We start from the raw sequence: 27,311 nt of genomic DNA on the forward strand, positions 1-27,311 counted from the left end.
GTCTCATTGTGTTCCATCTTCTCATTGTTGTCTTGTGTGTGCGTGCGCGCGCGTGCGCGCGTGTGTGTGTGTAATATCTCTCTACCTCCATTTTATAAAGACACATGAGATGGCATTTAAGGACCTTCAGATAATCTAGAATAACTTTCCTATCTCAAGATCCTTAACATAATCACATCTGCAAAGAGTCTTTTTCCAAATAATACCACATTTACAGGTTCCTGAGATTAGGATTTAGTGTTGGTTATAGGCGATGGAATTTTTAGCTTATCATACAAATTGAGAAACAAACTAGTTGATTGCTTCATGGTACTTCCAGCATAAGAATTCTGTGATTCAAAGATTGTGACCTTTGGCAATTTACTTCACCCTTCCCTGAGTATTGGTTTTCTCATTTACAAAATGAGTCTAATAGTAGCAGTTAGGCCATAAGATTGTTATGAAGATTACATGACTTAATGCTACTAAAATATTTAGAAGAGGGGCAGGTATATAATAAGTTCTCACTGAGAGTCAGCAATCCTTACTTGTTGGTGCAGTTTGTGTTGATTATTATCATTATTATAAAAGGAGGATTATGTGAGAAGATAATTGAGTACTTGCTTGGTGGCCTGTGATATAATCCATATTTCTTTACTGTTACTTTGTTTTGATATATTTAATCAAGGTGGATCACAAAAGTGATTACAGTACTGACTTGGCATCTAAAGAATATGTTTAACCTGCTTTGTGGATTTTGTTTAACTTTGTCTACGACATGGGCAGACTAAGCCAACTCCCAAATTGAGTAGGCAACTTAGAAACCAAGTCTTACGAAAGATTCCCTTAAGACTAATAGCCTTAGGAGTAGCAGAGATATGCTGTTCCCTCAGAGAAGAAATTATATTCTACTCTAAAAATATATAATTCACTTTTTCAACTTTTTATGAATATAAATAAAAGCTCAAACTTTTAGATTGTAACAGAAGTCCTTTCCCGCTGACTTGAATGCCATACCTAACATAACTTCAGTTGAGTCCATCCCTGGTTAAGATTGCCTTTCTATCTCTAAAACTTTAAATTGTCCCTTTCCTCCCATTACTATTGCAGTATAATTCCTTCACATTTGTTAATAGCAACACAACATATTGCCTACAAAACATTTTCTAGGCCAAAATTTTACTGAATTTTAACATGCTATGTTCTAACATATATTTTAAGTGTACTCATTTTAAAGAAGGCACTATTGTGCTTGACATACTAATTGGCAAGGTATGTAACTTCATCCAGGGGCTATATGTTAAGCTGATAACACAGTCATTGATGGGTGAGACTGAAAATATTATTAATGGGTTTTTCACCATTAGTATGATACAATTAAATAAAATTTCAAATAACAATGTCAAGCATGTACCAATAGAAACAATATTTCCAGGCTGGGCATGAAGGATTATGCCTATAATCCCACCACTTTGGGAGGCTGAAGTGGGAGGATCGCGTGAGCCCAGGAGTTTGAGACCAGCAAGACCCCATCTCTACAAAAAATAAAATAATTAGCTAGGTATGGTGGTGTACTTCAGTAATCCCAGCTACTCAGGAGGCTGAGGCAGGAGGATTACTTGAGTCGCAATGAGCTATGATTGTGCCACCGCACTGCACTGAAGCCTGGGCAACGAAGCAAGACCCTGTCTCAAAAAAAAAAAAAAAAAAAAGATGTGCATTTCACCAATAAATAACCATATATAGTTCAAGTAGAAAAGCAATCTATAAACCTTTTGCTATTTAAAATTAGCAAATAGTTAAACCATATGAAATTGCTGTTTTTGTAGGTTAAGAAAAGGTTGAATGTGATAGTTTCATATGGCACAAGGTAAACAAACAGTATCCCTGTGAAGAGGTTCAGTTTTTCAGAGCTATTAAATGAAAGTTGCTAAATAAAACATTCAAGAATAAAGGAAATTTTTGCATTTTCCAGTTACTTATATTTCTCCCAATAAATATAAACTGAGTCTTGCTTCCTGTCCTCTACTTTAATGTCAATGATTATGGGAGCAAACATTATTAAAAGAAGAAAAATAAGCAAAAGAAATTCATAGAGGGGAAGGCTAGTAGATTAAAAAAAACAATGAAAAATGCAGATTGTTACAACTTTGTAATCATTTCTGTTTGACAGTGTTTATCTCTTTATTTTCTTACTCATTTTTATTTCATTTTTATGTGTCTCATAAAGTTGGATATCACTCAATGTTTAGTTCTTTGGTGTCTGATCATAGAAAGCAGATTGCCCTGGCATTTTTAAGTATTGTAGGAAAAGAAAGTCATTTTCATGTATTGAGATTTATTATTTGAATACATTTTTCAATATAGCAAAGCACACCTACAAAATTTAATGTACATGCATATGCAAGTGCGCTATACTTGTAGAGCATCCGGTAATATTTTATACCTCTGTTAGAGAGAATGCAGAGAATCAAATAGTTGCACACACTTCTCCCCTCCCACTTTCCACCTCTCTCTTAGTAATCGGTGATATGGGGAAGGGTATTACATTTTCCATAAAAACCTCCCAAATATCCATTCATCACTTTCTGGGCTTGGGGTTGTTCTAGAATGGTAAGTAGTTGAGAAGATGACAGATCACTGATGAAAGAGATTATTACTTGTAGGACAAGGTCAATGACTCAGGAAGGGGAATGGCTTTAGAGAGTAAGGTGCACAAACCTATTATGAGCTGCACTAAGAAGTTTGTAGTCATACAGTATTTGTTTTATGGTAAATTGCTTGTTTTTTGTATCAATGAAGTTTCATTATGAGAAGCTTCTCATTAGGAAACACATTAGTTTGGTATTGATTACTTCCATGAATTCTTATCATCTGCTTCTGTTTTATCACAGTTGTCAGATTCTTATGACCTGGATGACAATTTCTTGTCATACCTTGTAGGACATTGCATTTTGGGATAGATGTAAATGAATAGACTGAGACCACCTCATAATTTTAAAAGCAATCTTACTCTGAGTCAGCATGTGTACTGCATACCATTAAAAATGAATGGGCAAAAAAAAGGAAATGACTGTGGTTCAATAATTTATGAAAATGTTACGGTTTTATTATTATCTGTCTCTGCCTTTTTTAAAACACCTATCACTGTAGCATATAGGTACTCAGACAAAACATTGGTTTCTAGCTCAGAAATGATGGAAAAAAATTTCTATTTCCCATATGTTTCTTAGTAGCTTGATGGATGATTGTCAAAGAGTGAGCAAAAAGGTAGATATAAAAGAAAAAAAATCAAGTAGCCAGCTAATTTATATAATGCTTTCTGTAGACAATAATACTGTTGTAGATATTCTGGGAAAACCAAAAACTTCACTGGAACGTCCTTCAAATTACATAGGAAGCAAGAAGTCACTAGGGATTATAAAGATGGACACAAGATTGGTTAGGAAATTATGCTGAGTAGTTCCTTATACACATCATTCTACTTTTGCATGTGTGAAATTTTTTCATGATAAAAAGTTTTTTAAAAAATCTCAGGATTTAACTGTTTCCCAGTAGCAATTTATACTCTGAATATGGAAATAAGAATGTTCATTGTACACATATACGAGACTCTGTATTTCATAAATACTTCCTATTTTCATGAAATCTTGATCTCTACCTCTTTCTTGAGATGGCCTATACAATTCCACTACCAGTAAACATCCTAAAAGTCTCTAGCCGTGCCTCCTATGCACTGTTCAGGTAACTTGCCATGAGAGGACAGAGGTAAGAAGCACCACAAATAAAGAAGCAAGAGAAATTTCCTGAGGTTTAGACTGAGGAGAATTGAAAGAATGGAAATGTAGATTAAAATCATTTTTAGTTATAAGCCCGTTCCCCCCACAAGCAGCATTAATATTAGTTATTATATTAGCACTAATATTCATACTAATTCCAAAGGCTCTAATATTATCTAGTCACTAATTTGGAATGTCAACATGTTTTATAAAAATGTCTTGGTGAGGTACCTGGCCAACCCCAAAATGAAACGAATGGCTCCAAATTATACAAGTGTGGCTATGGAGAACTAAAACTTAATTGGTTGCTGCTATCTTCACCACTAATGTATTCTTTAACTATAAATGAACAGCATTGCCAAGAACTGCTTCCTAGTTTCCATGCTCTGTAACATCTAGATGCTAAGACTCATTAAGCTTGTATGTACTAACTTTCTGTTAATTGAAAAGGAGACAAAGGATGTACCCAGGTCCCTGTTCCTTGCTGATACTGATAGGGTCTGTCAAAAACAAAGATTGTGTGGTGGTGGGCGCCTGTAGTCCCGGCTACTCGGGAGGCTGAGGCAGGTGAATGGCATGAACACGGGAGGCTGAGCTTGCAGTGAGCCAAGATCGTGCCACTGCACTCCAGCCTGGGGGACAGAACGAGACTCTGTCTCAAAAAACAAAAACAAAAACAAAAAAGAAACAACAACAATAAACACACACACACACACACAAAAGATTGTAACGAACTTCTTTCCTTTTGTTGATCTCTATCAACTTTATGCTTATTGAGAGAAGGTCATCCATTCCTAATTATGTTCTAAGGTCAAATGCCATGTAAATTCCTCTCATAGTGATTTATAATAAAATGTTACAAACACGATGTATACAAAACAATCATTTTAAACTTGTTCCATGATCAGATACCACATGAATGAATTTCATTTTGCAATATTCCATTTAGCTGGGCCTGTGCATTTTCTTCATTAACCCTTTCTTGACTCTGGCTTCACACAAATTTGGGTAATTCTTTCTCTATACTCTACGGTACGATTCAGTTCTATTATAGCACATATTATAGCACGTAAAGAAGCATCGTGTTGCCTTCTTTAGTTTGTATGTCTGTCTCCTCCTACTGGTCTCTAAATTTTTTTGAGACCCAGGATTATTTTCAATGCCCAGCACAATGACTAACTTTGTAGCTTTCGACAAATGTTTGTTGTAAGTAAATGGCTAACTCAACCAAAAAAATAATAATAATAAAAATGACTTATAGTTGTCAGTCCTTTGAGTGATTTTGAGTAGATTTTCTAATGTAAGTCGATGTCTCTTAGCTTTTTCCTTTTCCTTTTCTCACATATCCCATGTCTTTACACTGGGGCTACAGATAGAAAGGGAAATATTTTGCCTATTGACTTTCAATTTCATATCTTGCCATTGAACTAACCTCTCCATTCTTTATATTTCTCTACTTTTCTAATATTTAGCATCTATTGTGATCAAGGCGATCAAATACTATTTATTATTACACTGCCCTCAAATTCCTTGTGACATCCATTCATCTAAATCCAGCCCTACCTTCCATCTTTGTGCTTTGCCATTTGCCTTTTCCAACCACTGGTACCCTCTAAGTCCTTCTAGAAGAGTGAGTCTGTTGTATAAAAAGACAATCTTTTGAGATCCATAGTTTTCAGGTCCCAGGACAGTAGGGAAACATTTCTGTGTAGGATGATTTAAGTGACCTCTTAAAGAGCATGCAAAGTAGTACCCAAAGTATTGGCAGACATTACATTTTTTTCTTTTTTCTTTCTGAGACAGAGTCTCCCTCTGTGGCCCAGGTTGGAGTGCAGTGGCCCAATCTCGGCTCACTGCAACCTCTGCCTCCTGGATTCAAGCGATTATCGTGCCTCAGCCTCCCGAGTAGCTGAGGTTACAGGCATGCACCACCACACCATGCTAATTTTTGTATATTAAGTACAGATGGGGTTTTATCATGTTGGCCAGGCTGGGCTCGAACTCCTGGCCTCAAGCGACCCACCCATCTTGGCCTCCCAAAGTGCTGGGATTAGAGGCATGAGCCACTGCGCCGGGCCCAAACATTGCATTTTCTTGAGGCTTTACTTTGATAAGCACATTGTCCATTAAAATGTCAGTGATTTTTCTCCTACGTTTTTAAAAGTTTTTCTACTCCTTTCTGGTCCAGGAAACTTAGAGAGCATTTGTTTTCCAGGGTCAGGAATATTTGGCCAGCTTTTATTTATACTTTCCCTTGAACCTTGGAAAATAAAGGGAATATTATGTCATAATTTAGAGGTAAGGAACATACCTCTCCCAAGGGCTCTGCATCAGGTTCAGTTTAGGGTTGAGTTTAAGATTCAGGTTGATTATTATTATTCTTTAGGCAAAGAACCCACCCATAGAGTTCCTAGTTACAGATAATTTTTTCTATTTTCTACTACATCCAAAATCTCCATCAAGTTAGGTAGAACAGGTTGGTAATTCAAACTAAAAATAATATGTGACCTGCCTGCCAGGATCTGTTTTTTAGTTGTTTGTGTGCTTGTGTGTGTGTGTGTGTGTGTATGTTTCTTTTTCTTTGTTTCGTTCTTTCTGTTTTTGTTGTTATTTGTTTGTTTTTACAAAGAAGGTTTTATTAGAAGGAATCTATTGACTTAGGCAATTCCAAAAAAACTTGTCAAGATTTTTTTTTTATATTACATATTTTTAGAATAAAGCTAAGTTTCTCATAAACTTGAATATATTACCCATGAACATGGTATAAATATGAGAAAACATTTTAACCTCCATTTTGCTGGTAGAGAAATAAAATCAGAGATTTGTTTCTGGTCATATGGGCCTCTATGGCCCCAGAAATAGATTCTGTGACTTACGAAGTTCACCAGAATGTGACATCTCTTGATAAAAGGTAAATGCCAAATTGGTGAGTTGGTATTATTTAACATTTATCAGAAAGCAATAGAGATATTTGCTTTGAGGAGTTCGAGGTCTTAGATTGGTGTATCATTTAGCTCATTACTGACATAAAAATCATAAAATGTCATGGTTTTATTTTGGGAAGGTAGCTATAGAATCTTTAAAACATAACAGAAAATTTCCCTGACATAGTAAAGCATGACTATTTGGAAATTTGTTTTTACATCTGTTTTGAAAATAATCATTTAGCTAAGTGGTCACATCTTGATAAAAGACTCCCAGTGTCCATCTAATAAATGAGACTGGATGAAAAAATAGATTCGAATTTCATGCCTTATATTTTGTCCTTGGAAGACACACTAATGCTTTCCTGTCTACCACCTCTTAGAAAAGCATAAGGATTCACTTAATCTGACAAAAAAAATTAGTCTTTAAAATTGAAATGGAAACAGAACAATAATTTATAAATTATTGTGTTCCGCCAGTTGCTCAGTTGTGTTGTTTATGTAATGTTATGTAGTAACTTATTCTGAACCATTATTTTAAGAGTACCACAAGCTTAAAAAGGTTTTGAGAGAGAATTTTATTAGCCTACCTTGAGAGTGAATCCACTGATAACATTTTCATAACCTCCCTTGGTAACACACTCATTATACAATCATCCTTATTGCAGGTATTTTATCCTCTTACCAAACAGGAATTTTTCATGCTACAGTTAATTCTATTAGCTTCCTCATTTCCACTAACGTTAGAATAGAATATCTAGTTTATTTCCTTTGAGCCTTACTTAGTGTACTGATTCTTGAGAGAGGAGGTGTGGCATCCTTTGCTCTCAGTGGGAACAAACTATACCATTACCTCTGAAATGGCATGAGCCAGCATGTTTCTTAATATATTTTGCCATGCTTGGTGTTCACATATTCAGCATGTGAGGGAGGTGATGGATAAGTGACTTTTTAAAAAAGCTGCTGTAAAGCCTTTTATAAAGAATGACCTATTTTATTTTAAAACTTAATATCATCCGGTGGTTTCCTATGGGCCGAGGAATGAAACAAAGTAAAGGAAATGTTGTTCCAGAGATGATGGCTATTTTTGACCATTTTCCTTTGTTTCTTTTGGTCTAGTGCATTGGGTCAAGGATTTAGGGAGAAAGAAGAGATTGAGTCATAGTTTCAGAAAAGAAAGGGTGAGTTCAATTTCCTCATTTTGAGTTTTTCTTTCCTTTTTTTTGGTTATGAATGAATTCACCATGTATAACTTTACAGAGCCTTCTTGATTCCCCTACCATCCCTCTTCCCACACCATCCCCAACTCTGGGTGTCTCTAGAGGTTGATAAACTGTTCTCAAAACCAAGTAATAGTCAAGGCACCTGGAGAGGTTTGGGCAGCAAGGGGAGGGGATTGGCTATCCACGTGGATCTAGACAGGCCAATCGCCAGTGAAGGCTACTGTTGTCTCCTAACAGCTGTTCTGTGGCCTCTGTGAAATGTGGTGGTGGCTTTCATCCAGATACTGGGCAGCTGTTGCCTCACAAAAAGGATTGCCACAGTTGGCATTAATTGGCTCTCTGTTGGTGGCCTCCACTGGCAATTCATTGAATCTTTTCTTTCCCTGCCTTTCTCCTACTGTCTTTATCTGCCTTTTTCTCTTCATTTTTGCTTTCTCTCTCCTTTTTATTTCCTTTGTCTTCTTTCCCCCCTCTGTCTTACCAGTAGGTAGCCTGGAAAATTAAAGAGAAGCCACAATTCCTGAGGGAAGAATACATTAACACCTCAGATGGGTGCTGTCTGCCAGCACTGGAGAGGAACCTACGGAGAGGGCTGCTGGGAGACAATGCTCAGACTTCCCAAGGCATCAGCGTGCCCTCCCGCCCCCAAGTTGCTTTGCTCAAGGTGTGTCAGAGTTTACTGTGGGACTGTGTATTTTATCCATTGAGCTTCTCCTTTCATCACAAGGCAGAGAACACGGCTGTGTTTATAGAATGGATGGGCCCACGGGGAATTTTGAGTGATTCAGTAGTTGTGGTGTAAGCCCTTTATCATAACTCCCTGTCAGGCACAGTCACTAGAGGCAGAAGGTTCTACAGTTTGTGATTCCTTGCCCTGATAAGAGCAGCGCTGTTTTAGGGGTTGTGTATGGCAACCATAATCTCAAATCCAAAATCAGCATACCTGCTGTTTCCAGACATTTTTGGATTTATAATGTATTTATTTGACAAGTTTTTAATAAAGTAAAAATGAAATGCCTTTTTTTTTTATTATGCACTTGACAAATCACTTGATTTAGAAAGAATAAAATTCCACAAAACAAAGACAGCTTGAAAGTCCATGGTATGAACCGTTAAAATCACAGAACTGTCTGGATGCTCTTCTGCTCCTTCAAATATAAAGAGGAAATAGTAGTGGCAACTGCTGTGCTTAAAATTTCCAAGACTGCTTTCAGATTATCCAACTTTATTTTCTCAATCTCAATTTTAGAGTCAAGAAGAGGACTAAAGAAAAGCTAGTGACTCATATACTTGTTATTTTCCAACCAGAAAGAGGCAACAGTAGGACATGATGCTCTTTTACTATGGGAATATAAAAAAGTTAAAACAATTTTGCAAAGGTTTTTTCATAAAAAGCCCAAAGCATTTTGCCCGAGGCTGCTTCTCTTTGGAATTTAAACCCCATGTACAACATCATACGGGGAAATGCAACCAACATGCCACTCATTTCTTTGCATTTAACTCATTGCATGTTGATTTCTAAGAACACATACGTGACCAAGAAGATATCCAAGCTGCTAAGAACACATATATGACCAAGAAGCTATCCAAGCCCTTTGAAAGGACACATGAAATCTAAACAAGGAGCCTCAGTCTGGACAGTCTTAGATGTGAAGTCCTCACAGCCTTTGCCATTTTGAAGATTAAATTACTAGCAAACCACTTTCGACAAGGGTTTTAGTTCTCAGAGTAATGACCAGGACCCATAACAGACATTAAAGAAAAAAAGTGAAGCTTATTTAGAGTTAGGGAAAATATTCCAACACCAGCTGGGACTCCCTAATTTTGGTAATCTGCTTTCTCTCATCTATATGATGGGAAAAATCATACTCTGTCACCTTAGGATTATTTTATTACTTAATGAGTATAAAATTACTTGAAAATCAATATGATAAATACTCTTAATAACTGGAACAAGCAATTGTGGACCATGCATAAAAAAAGAAATAGCTTTGGAGAAATGTAATTTCTTGGATGGACAGATTATCTATCTGCTAGAGGAATGGCCCACAGTTTTGTGATTTGTTTATTCATTCGTTTAGAAAAATGACAGAAGAAATCTGAGAAATGACATAATCAGATTGGCTGTGTATCTTTTTGTTCTCGTATTTTTAAAAAAATTCCCTTCAAACACATCTAACCTCAATAAATAAATAAAAAGAAACAAAAGCCCCCAACAGAGTCCTAATTCTAATTTATAACCATTTAAAATCTGGATATGCTTTGAACTTTGCATTTAAAAGAAAGGTTTTTCTGATTTTCTATCAATCCCTCTCCTTAGCTTGCAATTCACAAACGTACTTTTCTCCTTCAGAGCTAAAGCGAGTGAGAGACAATTGGTTTAAAGCTGCTGAAGTCTCTACTGCAGGGGAGCACTGGTTTAATTCAGTCAAGGTAGAATGAAGGTCTGAGAAGGGGAGAGATTTTAAGGCTTGGGCAGTGAGTGGAAGCAGCATTTCCTGAGTCTACAACGCATTCTGCCATTGTTGGTGGGAACTATGGCAATATAGCTTTCGTATCTCCACCAGTTAAAATACCGTGTTGTCAACTCCCTGCCATTCTTCTTTCTTTTTTCCCATAAGGACATTGAGTAGTTGGAGAAGATACGTGCAGTAAATGTACATTGTATATATTAGTAATATTCTTTTGCTAACATTGTACGCTAGTCATAGGGAAAATATAATTTTTCTATATGGTTTATATTATTTTTCTAAGCTTTGAAGTATTTAACAATTTTGTCCATGAGATACAAATTCAAAACTCATCGGGAGCCAAACTAAGGAAAAAAAATGAAATAATTTGTAGGGAATGCTGAGAATTGTGTCACAAGAGAGGGCATTGCACAAGGCCACCACGTTTTACAATTCCAGGGCACCCCCCATTCACATCCTATTGTATGTGAATGGTGCCCCCTAGTGTAGAGCAATGCAGAAGCCCTCTACATGCCCTGTTCATTCATTCATTCAGAACATCCACATTGAGCTGTGCGCCAAGCATGGTTCTAGGTGTTGGGGAGGTAGCAGTGAACAAAGTGGACAAGAATCCCTGATCTCACAGAACCTAAAGGCATTCTCTTTTGATTATTTTTTAAAGGCAAAAAGCAACCTGCCAACCAAACAAAATGCATCAATATGCAGAATTCAGCTCACAGGACCACAAATTAATGACTTTTGTCTAGACTTCTGAATTATTTCTGTGATCATGAAGGTTTTAGCCACATGGAAAAAATACACAATACACTAACCACAAGCTTGCATCTACTGCTTAGCTTATGCCTAATGAGAGCTCTGGCTACATAGAAAACTCAGCTAATTAATTTTCAATTACAATTTTACACCCCATCCCGAAGTCTGTACTTGCCTTACCTTCTTCCAAGAAAACATAATTCCTAGAGGTGATCTGTTAGGTAACACAGGATGAAAAAGTAGAATAAAATGGGGGTCATGCCATTCTGCCAAAGCATTGTCTGCCTAAATATCTATCCTAAAGACTCATGGGAGAGGCAAGCCATTGAAAAATGGTCAGGGTGGCACCTTGAGCCAATTCAGTCTGCTCTTAACCTCCTATACATTTAATTAAATTTTTTTTTCAAACATAAAGGAAGATTCTTTAAAGTATCAGGTCTCTTAGGGGTTATGCTAACAGAAGCAGGTGAAACACCAAATTTAAAGAGCTTTCATAAATAATTAATTTCTCAGCCTTTTGGCTTCTTAATGCTAGTCAATGGAAAGTTTTAATTTTATCTGCAAAATGAAGCTAAAAGAATGTCACCTAGTTCCTTCCCTGTCTGGAGGAATTTGGATTTTTTTTTTTTTCATTAGAAGCTTGGGTAAAACTAAAAAGAAACCTGTATTCAAGTTTCTGCAAGAAGCTTTAAAGAAATGCCGTGATGGTACTGAAATAGTTTACAAGTTTTCCACCTACAACTCACTTTGCATTTTCTTAAATAAGATAATGACTCAAAAAAATTTAAAGGACCTAGGTCACAGATCTTACGAAGAATTGGAGTCATGGTATAAAGGTGTAAAGATTGTATATAAACATTCATATTTTCCAAGAAACAGAGCAAAGACCACCTGTGATAACTCTTCCTCTTTTCTACCTGCCTTCCAGGATCCTTTCTTTCCAAAATCCCTCATAAATTAATGATAATGATAATCGGAAGAGAGAGTGTCGGCCAAATCAATCTGCACATTATATTAAATTACTTTTCCCAAAGTTTGGAAGCATTTCCTGAAAGCTGTCAAGGGTATTAGTTTTCTTCTCTCTCTTTAAATCACAAAGCAAAATTCCACTGTCTCTCCCCCACCCCTTCTAAAAAAAAAAAAAAGTTGTCGAGTTTTGCTTTTCTATTCACTGTAGTCCTGGCCAAAGTAAAGCCCTCTTTCTCAATGACGTCAAGATCTTTACCAAGATTAGGCTTTCATTTCTCTATTGCAGCAATTAGCCAGGGAATGTATAAAAGGCGTCAGGGAGACTCACTGGGCTGCAGAGAGAGGCACTTTGCACCACAGACAGCTAGCAAGAAGGGAAAGACAGAGAGTGAGAAAAAAGAGGAGTCAGTCGCTCCTGGGGAAGAAAGTGAGACTGGGAGAAAGAGAAGCACAGAAAGTGTGTGTAAAACGGAGTAAAGAAAGAAAGAAAAAAAAAAAAACTACCCTTAAAGCACATTAAAAAAAAAAAACAAAAAAACCAAAAAAACTGGCAATTCAAGAAAGAAACAGGCTACGTTTAAAGATCATAGAGACAATGAAAGGCTAAAGAAAATTTTAAAATCTCTGCCACAGTCTCATAGGTGCTTGGAAATGAAAGTAGAACTGCCTGTCTTTAACGGACTCTGACAGGGGTAACTGGATTAGGGACGAGTACGCCAGTTTTTTTTTTTTTTTTTTTAACATCTTAAATCCTGAAAAAAAAAAAAAAAAAAAAAAAAGCAGCAGCTCCGAATTGAATGAATTGATGGGCACACTCCAACTGCCGGGCTGGAGAGACTGGACTTAGTCTTGCCATTTCTGCTTCTTTGAAAGAGGAGACAACTTGGGCTTCCTTTTAATTTAGTTTTTTTTCCCCCTTCTCCCCCAACCCCCAACCTTCCCCCTTACCTCCCCCACCCCCTTTATCACCACCCCCCTTTTAAATAAGAGGGTGAAGGGGAACCAGAGCGCACAAGGGAACTGACTCAGGAGGCAGAGAAGATGGGCATCCTCAGCGTAGACTTGCTGATCACACTGCAAATTCTGCCAGTTTTTTTCTCCAACTGCCTCTTCCTGGCGCTCTATGACTCGGTCATTCTGCTCAAGCACGTGGTGCTGCTGTTGAGCCGCTCCAAGTCCACTCGCGGAGAGTGGCGGCGCATGCTGACCTCAGAGGGACTGCGCTGCGTCTGGAAGAGCTTCCTCCTCGATGCCTACAAACAGGTGAGCTGAACTGAGAAGGGCTTCCTCTTAGGTCTACAGGGGCAGGGGCTCACATGCTGGGGACCAGAGGCCATTGGGAGCACGGGGGTGAGAGCTGTGAAGCCCTATTTGTGGAGCTGCCAAGTGAGCCTCTAAGTTTACTTTCTACACCTGTTGCACAGGTTAGTTTGGGAGGGTGACAGCTATTAAGCCATAATAACTCTGTGTGACCTAATAAGGAGTCTTTCTACTAAGGGTTATTCATATCTTGCTGTGATTTGGGAGTAGAAGGCATTTGTGCTGGTACAATAACTTGGGAAAAGTCAGAAAATGATCGGGAAGAGGAGACTGCTGCATTTATTCTGCTCTTGCCATAAACTGGAATTTTGATTTTTTGCTTGATACGAGGCTATCAAGTGAGGTACACTGAGGAAGTATGCTCGAGGGGTGGGTACTGAAAAGCAAGAAATGGGAAATGCTACTCAAAACTCTCAAACAGCTGACAAAATAAGAAAATGGTCATAGAAAGTGTGATTGGGCATCATAGCTGCTTGGTTTCTGGTCGAGGTAAGAGTTAATGAAAGCAAGCAGCGGTGTACCACCTCCTCTACATTGATTCAAACTTGAACCCTTTGGAAGCGATTTTCAGGCAGTGAGTCCTGAGTTACTAGATACCAACTTGCAAAAGAAAAATCTGAAAACTAGCTGTCAGAAATCCAGCATTTGCAAGGGGAGCCTCCTTTACTTTGTTTCTCAAAAATAAAATATGTTGCCCTAGAAAGAGATGATGGGTCTATGCTTCATGAAATCTCAGAGCTGTTATGAGCATTAGGGCAGTGGTCTCCCTTACCTGGTCGGGTAGCGTCCAGGGGCTGCTCTCTCAAAATCACAGGTGGTGATCTTAGTTTCTAAATGCAAAATACTATGTTCCAGGCTTTTTGCTGGTTAGAGATGTTGGTAGAGCATTTTCAACTAAGATCTTCAGGGGCATAGAGGAAGATTTTGGCCCTGGTCTTTTGTCAGTTTTCTGCTACCTGCTATGCCCATATGACTTCTAAAGTTCCCCTCCACCCCCTCAACCAGGCTTGAGAAGAATGAGCTATTTTGGCAAAAGTAGTTATCAAAATAGACAATCTTGGTTTCCCTAAAAGTGTAGTGGGACCTTGCCCAAGATGCCAGAAAAAGGAACTGTACATCTGTATTTTAGAGGAATATAGAAGCCAGGTGTTCAGTGAAGTGGTGTGCTTTAGGCAGGCAGCACCTTAGAACCAGAGACGGGGAACTTGAAATAGTAGAGGCACAAGGGAATGCGTCCTCCATAAATAAACACTAGAAAAATAAAACCATGCACCAGGAAAAGAGAAGAAGTAACTTGTAAAATTACAAAGAATTCAGGACAGGATTGTTCTTCTGAAAATCAGATGTTCGAGAAGAAAATATCTGCTGTGAACTAGGAAAATTTTACCACAATACATGTCTTTATGACCGATAGTAACCTAAAGAGAGTTTGTGTTTATTGTTGTTAAAAATGTGAATAGCAAGAGTTCTTTTTAGGAGATGGAAATTCTTTTATGAGAATATGAATTGGTGCTCAAAGTTCTAACAGTAAAAACTCGTTTATATTGTGCATGTCAGAGAGGATGGGAGATCTAGAGAAGTAGATATTGAATTCATCATTTCATTTCCACAAAAGTATACATTGAATGGGAAGTTTTTATGGTTTGTTTTAGAGGAAGGCAATTTGGTGGCAGGTGGAGGAGTACACAAGTATATCAGACATTAATTAGGAAGTTCCCTGTTCAACATCCTATTTTATATGTGTTAGCAGACACCATGGAAACATCAGTGGTTTGATCTCAGTATATTAAACTCTTACTTTTTGGAAGGACAATTGCCTTTTGTCTATAAAGTAAAAAAAAACAAAAACAAAAACAAAGCACTTATTGGAAGAATTTTACTTATATACATAGATTTCTTATATAAATGTCATGTTTCATTAAGAAAAACATGAAAAAAGTCATCTCTCACATAAACAATGGGGGCTGTAATGTTACCCACAAATATTAAGTGAGGTTATTTCTCCCATTAAGCAGCTTATTGAACATAAAATGGAAAAACAAACAAATACCTCTTTAATAAAGTTTATTGTTTTTTTCACTAATGTATAGTGTTCCATTGTGTTGCAATATGTTGTTATTCCTATTCCAGGAAATTGGGAAGGATGAGTGATTTGTTTTTTCTTTTTGCATATGGTTTGTATATTCCTCTTCTGTATTTTTTTGTTCCTGCCTACTGATTTGATTAGTGACCAAGTTCACGACTGATGTTATTACGTTTGCTTTTGATGATTTATGTAATAGCTACCATGTGTAGAAGCAACCTCAGGACCCACATGTCCAAAGACAAGACTGGAGTGGGTGTGTGATAAATGGAAACATTATGAACACAGCTGGAACTGAATGATGGTCTCTTTCTGTCTTCAAGTATGGCAAGGGTAGTGGTTTCTCTGGTGGCATTTGAGGGTCACTCAGAACCTCTCAACCAGGTTGAATCACTTCTCTGAATGCTGTTGTCATCTGTGCCACTGTCTTTGGGTGTAGTCATTTCTAGAGACATTGTAGGAGGTTCTGTTTGAGATGGCATCACACTATTTCATAATCCTGATTTGCATTATTTCAAGGCTGCCCATCCCTAGAAGTGAAGTTTTCCAGGATAAGAGGGGTGTGTGCCCATGTGATAAAGCTAGACATGTGATTTGCCGTTATTAATTCTCCTTGTTGCTGCATGTCAGATGCCCAGAAAGATACGTAGAGAAAGTGGAGTAAAAGTATTATCCCTGTGCTTTGCCTCCACGAGGGGCAACACAGAAATAAAGAAAGAACAAAATAAATTTTTCTTTTCTTTTTATTTTTTTAAATAAACCCTTTCTTAAAAGGTTGAAAAGGATTTGAATTAACTATATGGAGAAGCCTTTAAAGATAATGTGAGTTTAGTAAGAGATGGATTCTGTGTACAATTTTGATTGAAAGGAAAGTCTAGAGACACTGGTGAGAGACCCTGAGGTGAATAAAAGGTGTTTGTTATTTAAGTTTCTTCAGTCAGTGTCATTGCATCTGAACAGTATATCCTTGTGTTGGTGCTCAGAGACTAAAAACATGCAACCAATAAGCAAACTGCTCTGTCTGGGAGCCTGGCTCTTACCTAAATGAAGTGTAAAAGTAAACACACAGTATAGATGCTGACAGGCAGTTTAGCTTCTGCACGGTTAATATTGCAGAGGTACAGAAAACATATTCATTTGAACATATAATTTTGGTTTTGAAAGGGTCTCTTTAACATTCTCCTCCTCCTCTTCATTCACCTCAAGCCTTTGACACTAGTTTCCACAATGGAAAATGGCCCTTTTAAGAGAGAAACAGTCCCCAAAGAACACAAAGCAGGCCACAGCCAGAGCTTGTCCATCACTTGGATAAAACATTGGGGAATGATAGAGCTTAGAGCTACATTTTCAAGGTACAAATTAAAAAGAGAATAGCTAAAAGGGAATTGAGCTCAGAGGAAGGAGTACGTAGCCTATTCTTCAACTCTGATTTATTTGGCCAATCTGAATATAAATGGTTAAATCTCTGCTTAATGATAGTTTGGCCATGTTTCTAAGGACATTGATGTAGCCTGGTCATTATGTCAAAGAATTTGAAACTTCCTGATAGTTAATAAAGCCATTTTCAGGGCTTTGGACAGCAAGAAGTATGTGTGAAAATTCTGCTGCCACACACCCACCCTTCATTTTTATAATTTGCTTTACATTCTATTATGAGATTATGTGATATATTGTCCACAAGCCTTTCTCAGGCTGTGGAAAAGAAAAAGAAATAAAACTCCAAAACAAAAAACAAGGTTAGTAGTATATGCTGTATTTTCTGCTTCTACTTGATGAATGGTTCTTTTCTCTCCCTTGCCCTGCATTTCACAGTCCACATGCTAAAGCAGCATTTCCTTTTTCCCCATGCACTGAACACTGAACATCATCAAGGGAATCAAATTTTTATATATGCTATATGTTTATGTTCATGTTCATACTTATAAAGATGTCCATTGCAACATCTGAACTTGGCCCAGAGATGTCTTCTGTTGTAAAAATGCAAATCCTTTATTTACCTCCTTTGTTGGTGTTGTGTTGATGTTGCTTGCAAAATCGTAAGAAAGGACCACTGTAATAGTGCAGATGAGAGAGATAAAAGTCAGCGATGACAATATCACATTTTACGTATGTCCTTTCTGATCCTTGCAGAATAAAGGGACCCTTTGGGAACATCGGAACTTCAAGACCAATTAGTGGAAATGATGCTTCTTGTGTTTGGGCATTAAATACTGGGCAGGGTTCTCTTTAGAGCAGCTAATGCTGGCAGGGAAAGAGGTACCGACCTAATTACTCTTCCGCAAGAGTAAAAAATGCCTTTTGAATGCCTCTTTGGCAAATATGTCTCATTAAGGACAAAAACCAAACACAAACCCTCTAAGAAGAAGAAATTAAGATGATAGGTAACTTGTGGCCAGACTTTCTGTGCCACTGTGGGAAATTAAAACAAAGTTTGGGAGTACCAAGGGATAACTTGTTTTTGTTGAGCTTCTTTCCTGCAGCCTAAATGTTATTATGGGACCGACTTTATTTTCTTCATCATTTTGGCTCTGTGTCAAGGAATGCTTTGCTCCTGGGGAGAGCAAACAATCTTCCATCATCGAAGACAATGGTGATTCTCCCAGCCTGTCTCAGCAGGGCGCATAACCCAGCAAACCAAGAAGTTCTCCATTTGAAACTCTGGTCTGTTAGGAATTTAATTTTTATGGTGACCAAATGGGGAGATGAGAATAAACAGTAATATCCTTTTAGAATATTTTCTTTTAGTTTAAAGGAAACTTCCATATCTAAAAAAAGTGTTTTTTTCTTTATTTTAGCTAAATTGTCCTCCATCAGGTTTTAGCAAAGATGGACACATTTTATGACTAGTATATGAAGCTTATAAAAGCAGACTACTGGTCTACTCACATTTGGATTTATGGATGGTGGGTGTGTGTTTTTCCTTCTTAGTTTTATTAATAATATTAATTTTACCTATGCATTTTCTCTTGTCTAGGCACCTTCATGAATAAGAATATCCATTTATGACATTATAAGATTCAGTAAGGGACCCTGGCTGCTCAAAAAAAAATAAAAAGAATAGGCCACATTTGTTTTGTGCACTGACCAGAGGCGACAATCAAGGACGGATCAATGACACTGAGTGGTGATTATGGTAGTACTCTACGAGACAGCTCCAGGATTCGTATTTCTAAATTTATCTGCCTCAGTGAGCTTATCCATCACCCAAATATGATTATGTTCATTGCAGATCAGGGTGATGATTATGTGTAAAATTCTTCACTGACCTAGGATTATAACAACTAGCATTCATTCAATAAAATAAATACTTCCCTGTCTAACCCTAATCCTAACAAAATGCTAAATCCCCCACATAAAGAGCATTATGAATTTGGTAACTTTCCTAATTTTTCATTTTAGAGTGACAGTGTTATACTTACTCTAAATTTCCCAAGGCAAATTAGTCTGTGTTTTGGAAAGAATTCTGCAGCTGAACTATACATTGTCTCTAAGAAAGAGAGGGTGCATTAACTTCCCAAGAAAATTTACTGCAGGTAACAAGAGAGCCTCCTGTGACAAAAGCATCAGATTAGATTATTCAGTTGAATAATCAGACATAATGAAAGGATCAACAGGTCTGCTTGGATGAGTCGGGGGTTAGAGGCCCATTTATCAAGGCCACATAATTGTTCATAGGTTTCAAAAATGATTCCAAAATGCAGATGCATGTTTTTACCTATCAAGAACCTACAAGTGTACAGGTTGCTTACTTAACAGGAAGTCACTATAACAGACTAATCTGAATGCATTTAGGTCTTCTTATCACAGTATGTTGAGGTACACAGTACACATGATATTGTTAAAACATCCCTTCCAGAATCATTACTATTATTTCAAATGGGAAAGATCTAAAGAGAAGAGGCTGCTACCCACTACCTAGATCTATAAAAAAGGAAGTACAAAAATAATCCATGGATTAAAATGTTTGTAATACCTTCAACATGTATATCTTTAAATTTGATGTATATTTTCACGCCTTAAAGACTAGTGTAGTTCATATGAAAGAATCCAGCTAAATGTGCTTATTAGATTTCTCCATCTAGTGTCACTTGCAAATTAACCAAGAAAGTTAGTATAAGTAAAATAATTTTCTCTGTGGCGGTGACTAAAAAACAAAATGTACTTACTTAAATCACACCAGCATCTTCCTTTCTAAGAAGGAAGATTATTACCATAAGATTTCTCTTAGAACACTAATAATGCTTATTTTAAACATGCCCTGCTAGGATTTTTTAGAAGGGAGAGAAAGAACTTTAATTCTTTCTCTACAGTTAAAATGAGTTATGCATTAACAGTAGATAGAAGCTTCTGACTAAAAGCCCTTGAGTGTGTTATATCAGTTTGGATTGTTACATCTTTAACAATTCACTTCTAAGTGACTTCAATTAACAGTAACATTATGTGTGGCTATATGTATATGAGGGAAATAAGTCGATCAAGTTGGAAGTATATTATAATATTAAGGATAGTATATAAAAATCAATTGTACTGTCGTAAGTTGTCCCTAATGTTATTGGCTTTGATTAAACCATTCCAAGGAAGATCCAACTGTATTAATTCAAACTGAAGTAATTGGCTCTTTTACTGTTGCCTGCTTTTTATTATCAATTTACAGATTCAAAGGCTGCAAACTTTCCTTCATTCTGTTTTCAACTATTTAAACCATGTGCAAAGGGAACACATGAAACAATTTTTTTCTCTACCTCTTCTGCCCCAATATTTTATGATTCAGAGGAGCTTGTTAACAAATTGTGGGGTAGAAAAGTACTTTTTAGTGTGACTGCCTAGATAAAGAGAGGGAAACAAGCACACTTGGAAAATGAGAAATTAATATAGAACTCTGGAGTAACCATTTTTGTTTCTTTTTGTCTTTTTTTTTTTTAATGGAAATTGTAAGTTTGGAGTGGTAAGAACCACCTTGTAAGCAGTGGCAGTAGAAGCCTCCAGGGAGGATGCCATATTGAGGAGAGTTCAAAGCTTTGCTCAGGATAGATATATATTTTAAACACAAAATTGCCCAAGAATGATGATGTTTTATTTCACATGGTGGGGTAGCATCTGATAAGGGCAACACACACCCATATAATTACAGCGCACAAAGAGCTCTTTTTCTCTTGTTGCCCTCCAGTTGCCATATGTGGAAGACAGGCATTATTATTTCCATTTTACGGGTGGGAAAACTGAATCACTAAAGAGGTTAAGTGGAAGTAACCCTTCTTATAAATGGTAGACCTCAGGTTTTCTAGGTCTGGCCAAGAATAGAGCCCACTGGTATCACTGGCCATTGGTTGAGATTAAATGACTTAGTATCATGCAAGAAAATAAAGGTCCTGCCTGGTGTTTCAGAATTCAGAAGGAGGCACCATGTCCCAAGACCCTGATAATTTGTCTTAAAGTAGACCATTTGCTTCTAACTTTTAAAATGAAGTCAATTAATCATTTGTTATCGAATGCATGTTAAGAATTGACAGCAAAATAAAGATAGTAAAGAATACCAGCCTTGGCTTAATTATAAAAAGAGTTAACTCCAGTGCCTTCAGTGATGAAAATAATTACCTTCAGTGACTATACAGAATAAAAAAGACTTTTATTCTCTTTTGGGCCATTCTTTACATTACCTGCCATGAAGCCTCTTTACTCAAATCGATACATGTTTACCACATAGTCTGAAGGAAATACCATACTGTGTTAGAGCCAATTGTAACTATTTAATGTGAATTGAAGTGGCAATGTGTTTAATGTGATGTTCTCACCTTCTTTTTTTTTGTTGTTTTACCCTCAGGTGAAATTGGGTGAGGATGCCCCCAATTCCAGTGTGGTGCATGTCTCCAGTGCAGAAGGAGGTGACAACAGTGGCCACGGTACCCAGGAGAAGATAGCTGAGGGAGCCGCCTGCCACCTCCTTGACTTTGCTAGCCCTGAGCGCCCACTAGTGGTCAACTTTGGTTCAGCCACTTGACCTCCTTTCACGAGCCAGCTGCCAGCCTTCCGCAAACTGGTGGAAGAGTTCTCCTCAGTGGCCGACTTCCTGCTGGTCTACATTGATGAGGCTCATCCATCAGACGGCTGGGCGATACCTGGGGACTCCTCTTTGTCTTTTGAGGTGAAGAAGCACCAGAACCAGGAAGATCGATGTGCAGCAGCCCAGCAGCTTCTGGAGCGTTTCTCCTTGCCGCCCCAGTGCCGAGTTGTGGCTGACCGCATGGACAATAACGCCAACATAGCTTACGGGGTAGCCTTTGAACGTGTGTGCATTGTGCAGAGACAGAAAATAGCTTATCTGGGAGGAAAGGGCCCCTTCTCCTACAACCTTCAAGAAGTCCGGCATTGGCTGGAGAAGAATTTCAGCAAGAGATGAAAGAAAACTAGATTAGCTGGTTAAAGGTATGATTATAAGAGAGCTTATTGTTTTAAAAAGTTATATAAAGGCAAGGACATTAAGAACTGAATCCCTATTTCAACAGAGCCCTATTGGCTTACTGAAAGACAGGAGTTTATCGGAAGAACATGAATCTCTAACAGCTCCATACTTCTTTCACTACTCAAATGGCATTGGGCTAAGTAGTAGCCGTATCACCTCTCTTCTTAGTAAAAAGCCCTATGTGAAAAGATCCCAAGACGGAGAGGAAGAAACCCTGATTCAGCGTGTGTTCATTCTGCATTGAGAAGGAACTGATACAGCTGATGCATGCTTTGAGACCAGAGGAAAAGACTTACCTGAATAATTACTACATTAGGGAAGCCACTGTCTACGTTAAGATAAAGGGTATTGCCTTGGCTCTATTTGGCATGGATGGAGCCCAGTTGGAAAATTCCCAAATGTTACAAGTTCTTGAGCCCAGGCCATGTGGTTAGACATTGGTGGTGTGATTAGACGTTGGTGTTAAGGTTAGACCTTATGTTAGAGTCATTTCTGATGTTCCAGTTTCTAGCCATGTAGTGCTCTCAGTCTTCATATCCCAGAATTTATTGTTATATTTTAGATACCAAGAATGATCCCTCAATCTGGGTGGTTAGAATGATCATCTGTAATCTGATGGTTAATTTCTAGGCAGGTGGAGAGAGTGCTAAAAAAGAAATGAAATCGACAAGCTAGGGAGCAGGAGGCAGAAAGATTTAGAAAATTCACAGTTTCTAACCTTAAGCTGTAGAGAGTGGGACTCATTTCTTAACCACAAAAACGTAGAAACATACACAAGGCCAGAAAAAGAAGAAGGAGCTCAACTAAAAGTGGCACAGAGAATACACATATAAAAACAATATATTTGTCATATGCTCCTAGAGAGGAGAAAGGGGAGATGGAAAGAAAAGAAATACTTAAATATTTGTAATTGTGAGGGGTTTCTTTTGGAAATAATTATTTTTGAACCATGTATGTGGTATGTATATTTTCAGTGGGTTAATTATACCCCATGATACCTATTAAAGGAAAACCAGTGGGTCTGGTGGTGCTGGTGTTTTCCTCTCCATTCCTACAATTACTATGTGGCCCAAGTCATTCCTAATCTCAGTCTCTATAGCAGTGTTCTCTCTGAATGCTGCGCTGAAGAAATTATACGTACATACATACATACATACAAATATATATATATATACACACACACACACACACACACACACACACAGCTGCTGTGGGAGGTAGGTACCATGGCCATTCAGCACAGCCTTGATTTCCTCCCACAGTAGGTGAGCTATAATGAAGAATAGGTGCAAACAAACAAGCTTACTTCCATTGCAAAATAGAGGAAGAGGAAGTTAGAGATAATTCCGATCAACCATTTTGGAGGCTTTGTTATAAGGCAACCCCCGGTATCATGGAATTTCCATTGACCTTTGAATTTGGACTTGGATCTTCCTTTGGTCCCATTAGCTGAGGTTTAGTTCCTCAGTATCTAAAGTCCCTATAGTATATGATTATAATGCTATTTTAATATATATTTTTTTCTTTTTAAAATAGACACTATAGTTTTACCCATAAGTAATATTTAAGATTATAGCCCCCAAAAGAATAGACCAACCAATTTCGTATCATAATTTCTTTTGTAAATGTGAGACTATTATGAAATCATAGTATATGATTGTATTTGATGGTACAGTCAAAGGATCTTTTGTCCATTCCATTAATAACTGAATAAAAAAATAAAATGGATAGATAAAAACTAAAGTTGAAAATACATTCTTAAACTAGTTGTCTGAAATGAGAAAAGCATGAGAACTAGGTGTGCAAGAACCCAAAGTATTTTATTTTATTTTATTTTTTAAATGGGAGCAACATATCACATGTCACTAGCTGGTATATTGTGTAAATATTAAAGCTCCGTTGTGACTGATTTTTCATGGCAACATCAGCTTTCTAATGTTTTAAATTCTATAAAAACCACCCACAAAGAAACAAAACAAATTTCAAAAATGTGATGTTATCTAATGAGTTGCTGGAAAATCATACTGAGAATAATCATTTCCGATTCCTCAGTTGTTAACCTCTACATTCAAGGCTTATCTCGGCCCCCATTGATTTTTAACCTCAAAATGGTGTTGAGATTTATGTGGGACGCTAAAGCAGTAACATAAAGAACCCGGTTGCAGCACATTCACACTGTTGTCCTTAAGCTTCCCCTTTGTTCTATATGTACGATAATGTAACAGTATGTCAGATAAGCCGGTGGGGGGATGAGATTTGGCTGAGGCAGTGCTAGTCAACTGGGGAAAAGGATGATGGAAAAATCACCCAGTTGTGCTATATTTTTAAAGAAGGAGGTCGTTTATGTGTGTGCAGACAATTCTCCCTGAGGATAGCCCAATGGAGAAATGAAGCAGAGGAAGGAAACATAGAAAGACATAGGCTACCAGGGAGGAAGATGTTCAATAGAACATGTAAGAATTTTCTGGAAGAAAGGCTGTGGAAGGGCCAATGGAGAAAATGAATGGACAAAGCTCAGGAATCCTACACTATGTAGAATGCCTTGGTGTTATCAGGGTTAAGTCTGTAATTATGTAACCTATTTATCGCAACATGAATTTTTATGATTTCTTGTGGTGTATTCTTTTATGAAATTAACAAGAACTCATTATTTTGAGGTAGAGGAAAATCAATGCTTTAGCTGATATGCTGAGAAATTATTAGTTTGCCAATACTCACCTACCTATCATGTGTTTTATAAGGTATGTTCCTTTGAAGAATTGTAGTTCTTAGTCTCACAGGGAAAAGTATATCTATTTATATATCATAGTATAAATCTATGATATATTTATATCATATATAAAAGTCTGAGTTCTCTTTCTTATTCCCTAATCATGTTTCTCCCATAGGCTGTGTTTACATGGAGCTATCAGTTAGGCCTTTTAAGCTGCATTAGTTTGTCTATTATTGAAATAGTTTCCAAGAAAATTTAGATATTATCATAGCATCTGGGTTTACTCAAACACTTATTGTTTGAAAGACTTATGTCTTGGAACTATCAAAAACTGACTTTATTTATTGCTTAGTGAAAATACTAGTGGGATCAACAATGATTTTCTTGAACGGGCATGAATGGAGATGCCTGCATAGTAATGTAGAAGTGTTTCATACAGCTATTAAAATGTAACTGACCTCCTTAGAGGCAGATTAGTAACTGTTCCTGCTTTGTATAGCTAAGTGACAGCCACTTAACTTACATGACTTTCTTTTTTCACATTGGGTCTCTGGTCCTGTGTCTTCACCTCATTTATAGAACGTCTCCTTGATTTTTGGTAATATCAACTTCCCAGGGGTCTGCTTAGTTAATTTTTTCTCCCATTAACCAGGAAGTGCTTATTCTCTCATCAAGGTGGGAAGAATAGCCTATTGTCTTTCATTTTGCCTGAGTGTATTTTACTATTTGGGCTCTTAAATAAAAATTATGAAATATCGTGAGGTCACATGTTGGTGCTGCCTTGCTGCACAAAATTCTAGAGGGCAGGTTAGAGACAATATGTATGCCTTTGGGAAAAGCCAAAGGTGGATTATAAGGTGTTCTCAGCACGCCCTGTGGGCTATGTGCAAAGCAAGAGGGATTGACTGATTTACAGGATGTCCCTTTATGTCAATCATAAGAGGATGGATGAATCTGGACATTTGTTCCACCTGACCTCTGACTGATGGTTTGGAAAATAAGTTTAATTAGAGTCATATGACCATTGAAAAAGGAAAAATGTAGACACTGACTTCTGTCCTACTGAAGGATTAATGAAAACCTTTACTAGCATTTAGAGCTTTTCAGAACATCCCCAATGTCATGTGTCTCAGCAGTGGAGACTGACAGTAAGGCTTTTGACTTTAGGAGCCTCTTTTTTTTCCCCCCTTAATGGTATTGCCAAAAATCAGAGTTAAAATATATATAGTTAGATTCCAACTTCCTCCTTCACTCTAAAAATAGAATCCAAACCCACTCTTCATATATACTTCCAGAATGGGGCTTGAGTACCAATGTCTGCTTTGCAACTGGCACAATCTTGGTCATGTCCTGAGGCTCTCTAAGAAAAGAGAGGATCTAGGGTGGGAGAGCTAGAAAGTTGCTAACTGGGAAGAACAAGGCCCTGAGGGCTTGGTCTACAAATCTGGGAAGATTTGAAAACAAACTTCTCACAACTGAAGGAAGGCTGAAGGCTGCTGCAAGTCATTGAGTGACTTTAGGATGAGCAAAACATCGGGCCACTTCCTAATGCCCTATGTGTATAGTACCAGAAGCAAGGTCTCAGATTTAACAGACCCAGCTCTGTTCCAAGGTGAGTCTGAACCAATAGAAGGCAAACATGTGCAGATATCCAAACAAGACTGCTCATGCAAGTCAGGGCTGACTGCCCGTCTTAGGCAGCAACAGCAGAGCTCCAGGGAGCTTATTCAATATTTACTGAGACTTCGAAGACCCAGCAGATGTTTAATGAAGTCACTATTTTGGCTCAAACCCTCCATTTCTCCCCCTCCCCTGAAAAAGCAAACAGGTAAACACATGAATGAAAGAAACCCACAGAAGGGGATGGGAAATAAAGAAAATTCTCTCGAGACTTCTCCAGGCCCATGTCACTGGTCAGTGTGGGTTTTATGTGTGTTAGGATTGGGGGATGTAAAGAAATAAGTATCCAGTATTTTATAACCAAAGCAATGAAATGATATTGGGTAGGGAATGTTGGCCAGTTTTGTTTAGTTTTGCATCACATTGTCACCAGACTCACTAGCCCAAGTAATCGGGCACCCGAAGAGGGAGACAGAGATGTGCAGAGTTGACCAGTGTGCGGATGATAACTACTGACGAAAGAGTCATCGACTCAGTTAGTGGTTGGATGTAGTCACATTAGTTTGCCTCTCCCCATCTTTGTCTCCTTGGCAAGGAGAATATTCGGGACATGATGCTAAGAGTCCTGGGTAAATGTGGTGAGAATGCATGCGTGCATATGCTACTCATATGTGCTTCTCAGTTGCAGAAAACTGCTTTGGAGATTATCAGTAGAAAGAGTGCTATCATATGGGTGCTGAGTGGTATGTGTGCTTATACAATTTGTTCTTGTATTTTAATAAACTTTGAATAAAAGAATAAAGCTACTCTTTGGTTCTATTTGTTTATTTTAACATTTCTCCCTAGAACTTACCCCAGGCTGGAACATATTCATGGTTGACAAGGGAAAGAGAATCCATCATTCTAATATTTATTCCTTGGTATTTGTGGGCAAAGGAGCCAGCAATGCCAGATTATTTTAATCTCAGGCTGTGTGCCAGAGTCTTCAAGGAAATCAAGACACGTAAAAAGAAAATC

At 37.7% G+C, this 27,311-nt stretch overlaps 1 protein-coding gene across 3 annotated transcripts; it reads left to right on the plus strand.

Moving 5' to 3' along the window:
* Positions 1–13,139: 13,139 nt before the first annotated feature.
* Positions 13,140–27,100, plus strand: LOC105495819 (iodothyronine deiodinase 2). 3 transcript variants are annotated; one of them, XM_024797284.2, is made up of 3 exons: positions 13,140–13,361; positions 18,297–18,404; positions 21,323–27,100. In XM_024797284.2, the coding sequence occupies exons 1-3, from the start codon at positions 13,140–13,142 to the stop codon at positions 21,920–21,922; spliced, it is 930 nt and encodes a 309-aa protein (XP_024653052.1). In that variant the 3' UTR covers positions 21,923–27,100. The 3 variants fall into 3 exon arrangements, with proteins under 3 accessions (XP_024653052.1, XP_070955896.1, XP_070955897.1); XM_071099795.1 differs by lacking the exon at positions 18,297–18,404 and having other exon boundaries at positions 21,323–22,062; XM_071099796.1 differs by lacking the exon at positions 18,297–18,404 and having other exon boundaries at positions 21,323–21,898.
* The last annotated feature ends 211 nt before the right edge of the window (positions 27,101–27,311 follow it).

The sequence above is a fragment of the Macaca nemestrina genome, chromosome 7 (genome assembly GCF_043159975.1).
Source record: "Macaca nemestrina isolate mMacNem1 chromosome 7, mMacNem.hap1, whole genome shotgun sequence".
Taxonomy (NCBI): Eukaryota; Metazoa; Chordata; class Mammalia; order Primates; family Cercopithecidae; genus Macaca; species Macaca nemestrina.